This window comes from Gouania willdenowi, chromosome 21, assembly GCF_900634775.1.
Source record: "Gouania willdenowi chromosome 21, fGouWil2.1, whole genome shotgun sequence".
Taxonomy (NCBI): Eukaryota; Metazoa; Chordata; class Actinopteri; order Blenniiformes; family Gobiesocidae; genus Gouania; species Gouania willdenowi.
The window spans coordinates 6,945,032-6,958,273 of record NC_041064.1 but is presented as its reverse complement, the minus strand read 5'-3'; the positions used below and the strand labels follow the sequence as shown (position 1 = coordinate 6,958,273).

Here is a 13,242-nt window from a genome sequence, read left to right as displayed (position 1 = left end):
AACGTACACGTTGACTAAATGAAGTGTAATCACTGAAAAATAAACTTGTTTTTCTGCATCTCTCAGCATGTTTAACTCCAATCTGTGTCCTTTTTCATAATTGAGATAATGACGGCCAAGTTATTTCAAAGAAACCATTAAATTGAAGCTCACAGAGCTGACCTCACTCTCAGTTTTAAGTCCAAAACACACAGAAGTTGTGCTCCACAAACAGGCAACCTCAAAGCGAGCCCTTTAAATGTGTGACTTCTGTGGAAACACAGAATCTGCTCCCATTTCAGTCAAGCTGGAAAAGGTTGTTTTTGGCAAATAAATGATGAGGATGGATGGTTGAGGAGAGCAGGGTGCCAGTGTTTAGTCACGCCAGGTAAATAGGTCAGGAGCTCAATCCCTGGTGTCCTCCTTCAACCTGCCTTATGGCCTTTCTAGTCTTGTCACAGGATCAGGAGACACACACAGAGAAGGCAAATTGTTGCCTTTCATGCATTGGGGTGTCTTCTTTCAGCGCTCTGCTTTGTTCTGCTCTGTTCTCATTAAAGGCTTGTTATAGTTATTCAGTCTTTGTTTGGTTAATGTTAGATTTATGTCATTAGATGAGCATTAAACAGTAGAAATCAATAGAAAGTAAAGGTAGAATCATAATCAAATGGCTAAAAAAAAAAAAAAAAACGATGGCTCAAAACTAAAGCAATCCTTCATTACAATGTTATTTTTTTTAACGTAGAAGCATCTTTATTTTTTTTAATCTATGGGCATTAACACAGGAAAGAACAAAGGGTTGGTGTGTTTTTGAGTATTTTTTTCAATCAATTTTATGCATTTTTCTGTTTGCGTTATGGAATTGTGGATTTTTTTTGTTGTCCTTTTGTGAATTGGTTTGTCAATGTGTATTTTAGAATCATTTGTGCATATTTGTTGTCGTTTTGAGTTTTTGGAGTCATTTTGGTGTGTTTTTCTGTAATTTTGTTAACACATAAAAACACAAACACAAAAACTGTTTTTCAGTTTTTTTTTGGTATTCTTCTGTCATTTTGTGTTTGTGAAGTCATTTTGTGTATTTTTATTACCGTTATGGGTTTTTATGGGTCAACAGTTGCCCCGGTCTGCCCTAAACAATTTTCAAACAAAGACAATAACATTTATTTAAAGCGAGCATATTTACATTCTACAGAAGTTTTTACTTTTTCCATCTAAAAATGTCTTAATGTTGCTGAGATGCGTTGCCAGACAGAGCTGCTAATTCTACCCATAAACTGTCAAAAATCCACCAAGACGTCACCTAGATATCCTCTAAACCCAAACTGGCAACGCAGCTTCTGTATATAATCTTTTTAATAAATTAAACTGAAAATTATGACCTGCAGCATTAAAGCTCTCTCTCTTTTGTAAAAGCGACATTGTGTCCACCTGTAATTTTTGTATTATAATTTTCATTTAATCATTGTTTGGAGGGTTTTTAGTGTGCAAATGGACACTTTCCTCAGAAAAATACTTAAATCTTTCACACTTTCAGATCATTCCATCCAACTATGCATCTCTTTGGCTCCCTCTTGTGCCCATTTTTGGACATTACAACAGTCTTTCGCCAGTATTTCTTAATACCACATTTGTATGGTCTAATAAAGTGAATTAAAATGAGTTTGCATTGAAAAAAAATTGACAATTCGTAAAAATACACAGCGAGATGTTTGTATAATCCAGATTTATCAATAAACTTTCTGTTTTAGCACATTTATCATCAAAACTAAACATCATTCATCGTATTTTTACAGGTTACAAAAATAAAACAGCTGGTTAGAAACACACAGACATTAGGAGAACATTTAATGTTTCAGCTCAGTTATTATGACCAATAAATCATTTTTCTTTGACCAAGATTTAAACATCAAATATACTTTAAAAAGCTCATAAACACATTATTATTATACATTATGGCCCAACTATAGATGCTGAAAAGGCAAAATTTAGCAAAGACATCCCATAACAACTCAAGAAATACAAGAAATTAGTTTCAACAATGAGCCAAAGTGTGGATGACCCACAAAACACTGCAGTGCATATATACGAAGTGTGAATATGAACGAGTGAACATGTCACAAAAAAACCAGTGCTTCCACACTTAAATACAAAAACACCCATTTTTTACACCTGATTACGTTCCTCTTAATTTGTCAAGTTTTAAACAGAAGCTTTTTCTAGTCGACGTCACAGTGAGCAGCACTTTATTAGCTGTTAAAAGACTTGTGAGCCAACCATGGTGTGTGTGTATATATACATATCATTATCAAATTAAGTAACAGTGGGAGTTTACCTGATAAAAACACACATCAGTGGTGTTCAGGTATTCTGTGCAGATTTCCTCAAATAGAACATCTAATATTTCAAAATAAAACAGTAACTCTGAACGTTTCATATTTAATTCAGTGCATAAATATAAATTAAAAAAAAAAAAACCATGAAGTCTTGAAACAAACCATGATCAGACCCATTTTAATTCCCTTTCATTTTGCTGTAAAGTTGTGTCCCCCAATCTTTTAACTGTCACGGATCGTTTTCATAACAGTTTTCCAGGGACCAGCAGGAAGGTTTGTGGTTTTTGTAGATAAAACATCTGGAAATTAAATATATAAATGGTCCACGGACCAGTGGTTGTGACGCTGCTGTAAACCAATTAAAAACATCTGGGGTTCAGACTTTCAGCCATTCAGGGACACATTTGGAGAAATATTTAAAATGATTATTACTGAATGTTATTGTACAATTTCCCGGAAGAATAAAGTCATTATTAAATTATTGTTATTATTATTATTATTATTAATAGCCACGCTGATCCAAACCCACACATTTTATCTAATGATTTGTGACCAAAGCTGGTAAAAAAATAAAAACTAATTTCTGTTGATTTTATTTCACAGATTATAAAAGTGTAGCTTACTTCCTAACAAACAGTCTATCTTCCAATTATTATACTAAAAGAGCAGTGAAACAGCTGTATTTGTTATTATCCGAACGGCCAATCAACACCCTGCAGTTACACTTCACAGGAAATGTTCTGTTTTTTTAAAAAGAACTACTTAGAAATCCATTTTGCTGACTTTGCAGGAACTTTTACCAGCTTTGGTCACGTTATATACACTTCATCCAGGTGAGTTAAATTATTCCTGATCAGTTCCATGAGGTGTAAACATCAAACCACAACAAAATAAAAATAAAACGGCTTCAAGCTAATGTTGCACTCACTGTAAATATATTTATTTTTTTTATTTAAGAGAAAATTAAAAACTTCCTATGGTAGCTCAGCATGATCCAGCTGTGCCTCCTGCAGATGTTCACATCACACTATTTAACTAAATTAGTCAAAAAATCCAACCGTGCCCTGCTGTAAAGAACAAATCACTGCTAGTTTTCCTCTGAGATCAAACGATAAACCTTCGTGTTTGTCCAGCCATAAGCTCTGCCTTCTAATATTTCCCTTTAAACACACAAAATTCATGAGCAGATGAAACCGTTTGGTATGTTTCTACAATGCTCAGTGTCTTTGCTTCAAGTGCTAATCAATTAAAATCAAAAGCAAAAAGGCATGAACAGCAAATATTAAGTGCAATCAAATACTTTCCAGTAAAAAACTTGAGATGTTGAGGTCAAAAGTGCATAAAAAACCAACTTTTAAAAAGTCAAATATAAATCTATACATAACGAAATACCCTGGAGGAGTTATTTTTTGTGTGCAGATGAGAATCTGATGATGTCACATGAAGGTTTACAGTACTTTTCTTCTTCCTCCTCAAAGTGTTGTTTCCCAGTCAATAGGGTGGTCCAAAATTATTATAATTTTTTTATTCTGTACATTAGAACCCTGCATTTGGTTCCATTTCTGGCCAAATTATATGCAAATCAATCAATATTTCGAGCAGGGGTGTAAAACTAATTTTAGTTCATGGGCAAAATATGGAGCAGTTTGATCTGAAGTTGCAACAAATTTTTGGTGGAAAAATATTCAAAATTTAACATTAATGTGTCCTGGTTTGCACTTCCACATATACGTAAATTATGTAAAAAGATAAAGTATGTGAGTCCCTGCAGGATCGCCACCTAAATGTTCATATTTTAGTAATTTTGAGAAGTTTCACAGAATAATTTAAGGAAAATTTGCCAGATTTTGAAAAATTGAGAGTTCTTTCAACAATTTGAGAATAAAAATGACTGCCGTCATGTATATATAATATATATAAGAACTGTAAAACTGAGCTCTGAAAATACTGTGGTTTTTCATTGAATTTTTGTATTTGGAGGGGCTGAGATATCTACAACTGAATTAGTTGATCATTTCCAGAATGTTTTATGTTTTTTCCTATAATTTGGCCCCCGGGCCTTGAGTGATTTAGAAGTTGTACAAAACACTTGAAAATTGTTCCATACTATCACCTAGCAAGCAAAATAAAAAGGCATATTGGAATAATTTGTGGGTTTGTTCTGCAAAAACAATGTTCAGCAACCACTGGTGACAAAATCCCTGATCTGCTTCCCTTCATAATCTGCTCGATTAAGGGCATCACAACGCTTTGGTAAAATCTCTGAATCTTCTTTTTCGTTTTTTGTTATATATGTATAATGTATAGGTATTTAATTTGTCAATTTCCAGGAAACTTTGAGCAGCTCTAATGCTGCGTTCACATCAAATGCGTCTTCTACGGCACCGGACGCATCTGCCGCACAAAATGTTCTGCAGGATCAAAAAATGTCCCCATTCGCTTCATATGCGCGTCTGAAGCAAAGCCCCGCCCACCAGCGACACATCCAACTCGGTGAGTTTCACTGCCTGCTGAAATGCTATGCTAGCTCAGTGCAGATTTTCAAAGATGAAAACTACAGAGAGAACTTTTACCTGCTACTACCACCTCCTCTCTGATTCTCCTCCACGCCAAATCCTTCCTAGTCCGGTCCCAGTTATAAAGGCCGTGTCATACAGCTCTAGGTGGTCACACACAGCTTCTACTCCATGGTTGAATAGGTGAACAGACCGGTGTCCGTGTTGACGGCCTGACGTCATCGTCAACAAAGACTCTGATTTTCATCATAATGCGAAACAGTCGCAGGAGTTCCTTTTTCTTCCAAAATTCTTCCTAAATCATATTCTGGATACCTGAACCTAAGGCAGGGTTCTAATCAAGGTTATCTGAAACTTTATGTTTTACCATGTTTTGGTGGACCACCCTACCAGTCAATGCTGAGCAGCAGACTCCTGTTGGATCTGGAAATAACAGGCCTGCAGAAGAAGAAGAAAAAAACCCCTCAGAATGAACACGTTCCTGTTGTTGGTCAGGCCTTGTGCATTGTGTGTGTGTGTGTGTGTGTGTTTCCACCTTCAGTGTTGTGAGCATCAGTCCTAACTCCCCGTGCTGAATGTTTGGATCCATCAAATCCTCAATGAGGCAGACTTCTGCTCCCAGAGTTTTGATTCTGAAACAAAAAAACAACATACTAAGTGCATCAATCTGTGATATTACACTGCTTTAACCTTCCTATTATCCTTGGGGTCAATTTGACCCCATTCAATGTTTAACATTAAAAAAACAACAGCTTCTTGACTTTAGTCAAGAAGCTGTTGTTTTAGCGGCGTAAAACCTGTCAAACCTTGTAAACCTTACAAGTGCAGAGTTGATACTTTTGAGTTGAGTTGGGTGAATGTTCAAACATGTAAAACCCCTCACACACAAAAAACAACAACCAAAAAAACTAAAAACAGGCAATAAAAAAAACTTTAACTCTGCCACGGCAAGTTCCAAGCCTGGATAACAAAAGAGGGTTGAGTGAAACTTTATAATGAATAACCCCAAATATGTTACAAAAAAGGTAAATAAATATGTTTATGAGAGAAAAGGTTGGGCACTGACATCAATTAATATAGCTCATTCTGTGAAAGTCATGAATGTGCACCCCAAATTAGAAAAGATTTGGATGAAAGATTTTTAAAATACACTGACTACAAAACTGAATGTTTGACCTGCAGGAAAGGTCAAAGGTCATATCATCACCACAACCAATAGGGTTCGTCATACTATTGTAGTCATTATTTAGATGAAAACTATTCAATATAAATTCATTCTAATTTAAAAGTTTGTCCTGATGGTGTCGCTAGAGAACAGGTCAATGTTTCAATATCAAGGGGTTATTTATGAATTCAACAAATAAAAAAAGCGTCTGACACAAAAACTTGGTCAACAATATTCTGAAAAATAATATTTTCTACAGGCAAATATCCCTGGGGTCAGATTGACCCTAAGAATAAGATGTGTAAGTAATATTTGAGGATAATATGACGGTTCAAATCTGAACACACTGCAACCTCAGTGTTACTGTGTGTCTGCTCGTGCACACCTGGCTCTGACCACCACGTAGAGAAAGAGTGGGAACAGGTCGTCCATGCACCACAGGACGTCGTCGTCCAGGATTTGTTTGACCTCCAGCGTCAGCTCCTCAAACGTCTTCTGAATCACCAGCAGTTTGTCTGACGGGGTGAAGGTGCTGCTGCTCGTCACAGGACAAACGTCACCAATAATCAAACATGATATAGTAATACTACATTCCTGATCACACCTGCAGACTTTCTACATCTTGAATTATCTTCATCTTCAAAAAGGCAGGTTTAAGGAAGAGTTGGGCTGAAAATAATCCTAAAATCAACTTTTCTATTTCAGAAAATGTAACCTTAATTGAAAAAAGGTAAAAAATTTGACCAATTTTCTTTAAAACTCATTAAAAAAAGAAGAAGAAAAAAAAGGTGTAACCACATGTTTTCAAATAAACACATCATGCCCTGTACTACAGAAGAGGATTAGAGCCACGGAAAAAAAAAGGAAAAAAAAAGAATTCTGATGTTAATCTCAGAATTCTGACTTTTTTCCCAATTATTATTTATTTTTTTCAATCATTATTAATGTCTGAGAAAAAAGTCTTCTGAGTATCAAGTCAGAATTCTGACTTTAATCTCAGAATTCTTGAATTTTTAATCTCAGAATTCTGACTTTGATCTCAGAATTCTGACTTGAGCTTACAGTTTTGAGTTAAAAACAACAAAATGAACACAGATTTTTAATTTAGTGTCAGACAACATCAAAGCTGAGTAGTTATTTGTTACATTTATCTTTGTGCTGATGTTAACACTTCAATGCATGTCAATCAGAATTATCAGGTCTGGATTTGGAGCTCCTGCTTAGTGTGAGTTTAGTATTCGATGAGTCCATTTCCTGTGGTGAGTGTAACATGTCCAGCTCAGATTGCAGATACCTGATTTGTTGAAGCGTCTCCACGGCTGAAACAAAACAGGCGTCTTTACTGCTGGACACAATCTATGGTGAAGATCGAGAGAGAAACGTGACAGAATAAGGCCTGAGGATAGTGCAACAGTCTAAAGATGATAAATATTTTGTACCCAACCTGCTTTTCTTCACCCAGAATGGACATCCACCGTGGCCAGAACTTCCTACAGTGGTAACAGCCACTATTAACATCTAATCAATGATAATAATCATTGTGTGTGTAGCGGTCGCTCACTCATGCACTTCCAGTGAGCTGAGCAGTGTCTGGTCAGGATGTTTGTTGAGTTGGAGGATACATGTCCAGTAATGGTTCTCCTCCTGGTCCTCAGGCAGACAGTAGAGGGTGAAGAGAGGCGTGTAGAGACGAGGCAGCAGCAGAGGGAGGAGAAGGGAACAGCCGCTCACCACCAAATCCCTGAGGAAGGAACCATTACATTTAATTCAAGCCACATAATTAAACGTGTGTGAATGTGTGTGTGTGTTCTCACCCGTACCCTGCCTGGTTAGCGTTGGTTCTACTTTGGGAAAAAGCAGCAGGAGCTTCTGGGATGATACCGCCATCTTCTGGTAACCCTGGAAACAAAAACCTGCAAACAATTTAAAATCAAGTTTTAAATCAACTAGAGTAAACATAAATCAAATCAAGACTCAATCAACTAAATCTTATAAAAGCTTTTACTGTAATTACAAATATTCCTCAGTTGTTTTTGTGATTTCTTATAATCAGAAATTTAACGGCAACTTTTAGAGCAGTGGTTCTCAAACTTTTTTTGGCTAAGTACCCATTTTCTTTTATTTCTGAATCCAATTACCCCCTCTGTCTGACTGCACCATTTTGCTCAGAAAAAACAACAATAGAGCACAATGATGGAATGAATGAGTGATAACACACAATTTCAAATCTAGGAGAAAACAGAGCAGCACGCATGGTCAATCGTGCACTAGCCCCCAAACTGCGGAGGGAGAACAGCAGCGCATACTGCGTGTTTTCGTCCGCAGCAAACAGATCTACCCCAGCCCATGCGTAATGGGCCCATATCCGTTCCACAACCTCCGGGTGAAGCCGCCACTCACCGTAAGACGGCGTGCCCCTGGACAGCAGGTCTGCACCAGCATTCAGGGCCCCCAGGATATGTGTCGCTTTCAGCGAGAGGAGGTAACCATAACTCGACAGGATCAGCGCAACCCACCTCAACGGTTGATGTACGCCACCGTGGTCATATTGTCGGTCCTCACCAAGACATGGCTGCCCGTGAGGAATGAAAAGAAATGCCTGTTCCAAGTAATTGATGTGGGAGCGCTGGAAATCCGCACTCCAACACCCTCTCACACCGCACCCCAGCTCGTCAGGCTGGTGTCCATAGTGACTATCTTCCTGGACGTGATGATGCCCATCGGCCCCCCACGCGTCAGGAGAGACGGGGTGCGGCAGTGGCGCAAAGATTCGGCAAACTACGACGTGACCAACACCCTCCGTGCGCTATGACGCACCGGATCCAGTCCACACGCAGCCACCCACAGCAGCATACGCGTGTGTGCCCTGGCCTCCGACTCCGACTGTGCCAAAAGCAACCAGTAGTCCAGATACGTGGCCAAGTGGATGCCCTGCCATCTCAGTGGGGCCACCGCTGCTTCCATGTACCGTACAAACACCCATGGGCTCAGAGACAGCATACCAAATGACAGTAAATTACACAATGACAAAAATAATACTCAATACAACTCCAAAAACACACAAAACAAAAGGAAAAGTTGCCCATCTCTGTAGTCAATTAAAAACATTAGAAAATGTTTAAGCTCTTGATAAAAACTTCGCCTTATTTGCATGTTTAAGAATTCTAACCTGGGACTTTGATTATTTCCGGAGAATCTCCGGTGTAATCAACGGTGAGGGCATGGAGGCCAATCAAGAAGGAGTCCAGTAGGAAAACAAAGGCCGTGATTGGCTGAGACGCTGCGGTCGGTTTCTAGGAGCCCTCTCTGTGCCGGAGGGGGTCTGTGAAATGAGCGGGGCGCCTGGAAACCATCTCCCTCTCTCCACACAGAGTGAGAGCAGCTCTGGATCCAACCCGCCCATAGCTGGAAAAGCTATGGAAATGTGAACCTCTTTGTTTTAACTTTTCACATTTTTTATGCTAAAATAACCAGAAACAGAGTGTAATCGACGAGATTGGTGGACGTTCCTAGTAGAAAACTGAACTTTTGTGTGTTTTTTTTCTCCAGCAGGCTGGGAGGCAAGAATGGACTGCTTTGAGTCACTTACAAAGACTATTAAGAAGTCATAACACGACAGATGTTTTTCTGGGATTTCACGTCATAAATACGAATCTAAAGTTGACATCTACTCGTCTTACTTCAAGTGTTTACACACAAGGATTGTATCTGGATCTGTATTGAACGCTTTATCTGGTTTCTGCACGTTTTCAAGTCGTTCTAATAGGATCAAAGTCCCCCCCTCCTCCTCCTCAACTATGGCGGCGGCCAGGTTTACCACTGACTCGGTGTTGCAACGGATCATGTGGCTCCTGCTTTTTCTCTTCTCACCCGTTTCTGCTCAGCACAACAACAGCGAGAGCAGGATCTCGGTCCCGGAACACGGCGTCTGCCAGCCCGTCTCCATCCCGCTGTGCACCGACATCGCCTACAGCCAGATCATCATGCCAAACCTGCTGGGCCACATGAACCAAGAGGACGCGAGGCTGGAGATGCAACAGTTCGACCCGCTGGTCAAGGCCCAGTGCTCGGCCGATCTGAAGTTCTTCCTTTGCTCCATATACGCGCCGGTGTGCACGGTGCTGGAACAGGCCATCCCCCCATGCAGGTCCCTGTGCGAGCGGGCACGGCAGGGCTGCGAAGCCCAGATGAATAAAACTGGGTTCCAGTGGCCGGAGCAGCTCCACTGCGAGGCCTTCCCGGTGCACGATGCTGACAAGATCTGTGTCATGTAGGTTAATCCAGAGAGTGCAAGTGATGCTGAGCACTGACCTGATGATGCTGTACAGATGTGTGACGTAGGCCTGGAGTTCTTGGACAGCCTGACGGAGCAGCCGGTGGACTGAACCCACGCCCACGTAGGTCATCCTGTAGGCGGTCACCAAGGTCTCCACCAGCCAACCCAGAGGGTGGTGGGGGGTCTCACATGCCTGGAATGCAAAAAAAAAAAACCACACGTATGTCACTGAGTCTGATTCATCGCCGCTCCCACCCTTTGGAACTCACTCCCACCGCCCATTAGAAACTTTGACTCACTACAAACTTCAAATCATTACTCAAAACCCACCTGTTCAAACTGGCTTTTCCATGAACCCCTTTTGTTTTGTTTTGTCGTATTCCCCATGTAAAGCTTCTTTGAGTGTCCAAAAAAGCGCTATACAAATTTGATGTATTATTATTATTCTTAATGTTCTTTAAAAAGTGATAATGATACACTCACCAATTTGTTACAATGGAATCACACAAACACACAGACTTCTATAGATATTGAACCAAAGCCATTCTCTCTGTGTGACGTACCTTTGTGAGATATCGTCTCATGCGGTCGTAATTTGCGGTGTTGATGTGTTCTGCGTACAGAGGAATGAACTCCAAACACTCCAGTGCTTTGCTCTGAGATCTGCTGAGATCGGGGCTGCACGCACACACAAACGCAGACAGTGAATACATACATTTTCTGTATAATACGGCGAACTTTAATGAAAAGGGTTAACATTGCAATGAATTTTAGGAAGCTATCAGGATGGTTTCAGACTAGGTTGGTAAAAGGGGCAGAACATTTACAGTAAATTTCCAGAGGAACTTAATAGTAATAATAATAAGTCAGTTTTATATAGCGCTTTTCAAAAAAAAAAGAAAAACCCTCAAAGAAGCTTTACAGGAAGCAGCAAGAGTGGAGGAGATGATTTAGTTAATATTCAAAATTAGAAACTTTTCATAGGAATTATTTATTGGAAATAACCGGAAATCAGTAAATTTAAATCACCATCATATTCAAACATTTATATTAGCATTTGCAAAAATATAAAAATGATATACATATCTAAATAATTAAAAAACAACATTTCAACAGATTTATTAGTATGGACACCTTTACAATTATTCAAGTTTTGTAGTATCTTGTTTTTTTTTGTCTTTATAACTGCAAAAATAGCAGCACTGATACCAATAACTGCACTTCAAGCACAACTGGGGCTGTTCTCCAGTGCTTTTCTTCATGTATAAATGGAAGAACTTTAAATGTTGCTATCAACAATGTAACGTCTAATGTGTCCAACCTGTCATGTAGAGTTGCCCAGGGCTCTGTTCTGGGGCCTGTTTTTATTTTTTGTTATCCCGGATGCCTCTTGGTTGGTTGATCCATGGTTTTTAAAATGTGTCTTATCATTTCTATGCTGATGATATTCAGTTGTATTGCTCCTTCAATGACTCAGAGTTTCACTTTTTATCTGTGTTCTTGGAATGTGTAAAATGTGTATCTTGCATCAAAAACTAGCTGTCTTCGAATTACCTTGACATAAATTCTAACAAAACAAAAATTCTGCTCATTGCTTCAGATAAAAAGATCCCCCTGATCAAGGACTCCCTTGGTGCTCTGGGCTCGTCTGTGAAAACCAGCCTCAGAAACCTTGGGGTTGTGTTTCATCAGTCAATGTCTTTGGAGGAACACTGTCGTCAACTGACCAAAAACTGTTTCTATCACCTGAGAAATATCTCTAAAGGTGAGGAATTTGTCGTCTAAATCGGATCTCGAAATGATCATCCACGCATTTATCTCATCTCGCATTGATTATTGTAATTCGGTTTTCACTTGTTTCAACAAGACGACTCTAAACAGACTTCAGATTGTACAAAATGCTGCTACCAGACTTTTGACTGGTGCACCCAGAACAGCCCACATTACCTCCATTCTATCAAGTCTTTATTGGCTTCCAGTCAAATTTCACATAGACTTTAAATTTTTAGTCCTGACTGTTGTGTCCCTACACTTCAGCCTTCACTCTTCAGACTGTGAAATTGACTGTGTGGACTCTTAAAAAACATTTGAAGACTTTGCTTTTCAGAAAAGCTTTTGGTTAATGGATTTTTAACTTTTGTTTTCCATTTTATGTTGTTGCTCCTGTTGTTTTCATTCACCTATGTTTTGTATAGCACTTTGTGATTTTTATCTGTTAAAATCGCTTTATAAATAAAATGTACTTGCTGCTTACAGTGTTGAGTTTGTTTTAACTTAAATACTTTTTTTACAGCAAGAACATCAGCGTTAAAACATTACTCATCTACCTGATCCCTTTCTTGAAAAACATTAACAACAGGCAGGGGGCGTGGCCTCAATACCCCTAAAGTAAGCAGTGCGCCATGGCCCATGTGCATTAAGAATTAGCAGAGATATTCTCAAGTATACTCACAAGAAATCTGGTTGTTTAAGTCAAGCTGAAGCTAAAATATGGTACATTGTAAATTACCCGTTTATTCTCATAAATTCCCATGAGGAAAGTTTGCAACTCTGATAATTCCTTGAAAGTAGTTAATAAAGCACCTCTGTCGACGTGCAGATGTTATAGTCACTGCAATATTCTCCCAGGCTGTTTGTCGCTCTCCTCTCCCTGGACCCTCACATCCCAGTCGACCCCAGCACTCGTCAAACACACAGATCCACCTCAGAGCTGCAGGCACCACATACTGACCCAGCTGGCTGAACACAGATTTGATTTATACGGCGTCACATATCAGAGAGCGAGATTAAAACTAGATTGAAGTTAAACTCACCTGAGGCTGCGTTTCTTCTTATTTTCATGTTGAGTGAGATTCTGTTTGGTGTAAACTCCTGCCACCTTCAGCCCAGTGCTCCACTCTCCACTGAACACGCCATCCAAACAATCTCCATTAGGAAAAGACAAAACTCCCTGAAGACGACACGAGATGGAGT

At 39.3% G+C, this 13,242-nt stretch overlaps 1 protein-coding gene across 7 annotated transcripts in view; it reads right to left on the bottom strand.

Annotated features, from left to right (window-relative positions):
• Window positions 1-4,976: 4,976 nt before the first annotated feature.
• The window catches only part of LOC114455733 (alsin-like), a 31,852-nt gene continuing 23,586 nt past the window's right edge, over window positions 4,977-13,242 (bottom strand). For 2 of the 7 annotated variants that reach the window (XM_028437116.1, XM_028437119.1), the window contains 11 exons: window positions 13,083-13,219; window positions 12,853-13,008; window positions 10,833-10,947; window positions 9,864-10,462; window positions 7,808-7,906; window positions 7,555-7,734; window positions 7,438-7,483; window positions 7,288-7,349; window positions 6,379-6,528; window positions 5,364-5,460; window positions 4,977-5,266 (listed from right to left, as the gene is read on the bottom strand). In XM_028437116.1, coding sequence (XP_028292917.1) covers window positions 5,222-5,266; window positions 5,364-5,460; window positions 6,379-6,528; window positions 7,288-7,349; window positions 7,438-7,483; window positions 7,555-7,734; window positions 7,808-7,906; window positions 9,864-10,462; window positions 10,833-10,947; window positions 12,853-13,008; window positions 13,083-13,219 — 1,686 coding nt within the window. In that variant the 3' untranslated portion in view covers window positions 4,977-5,221. The remainder of the gene's footprint in view (window positions 5,267-5,363; window positions 5,461-6,378; window positions 6,529-7,287; window positions 7,350-7,437; window positions 7,484-7,554; window positions 7,735-7,807; window positions 7,907-9,863; window positions 10,463-10,832; window positions 10,948-12,852; window positions 13,009-13,082; window positions 13,220-13,242) is intronic. The other 5 variants (XM_028437120.1, XM_028437123.1, XM_028437117.1 and 2 more) reach the window with 4 other exon arrangements.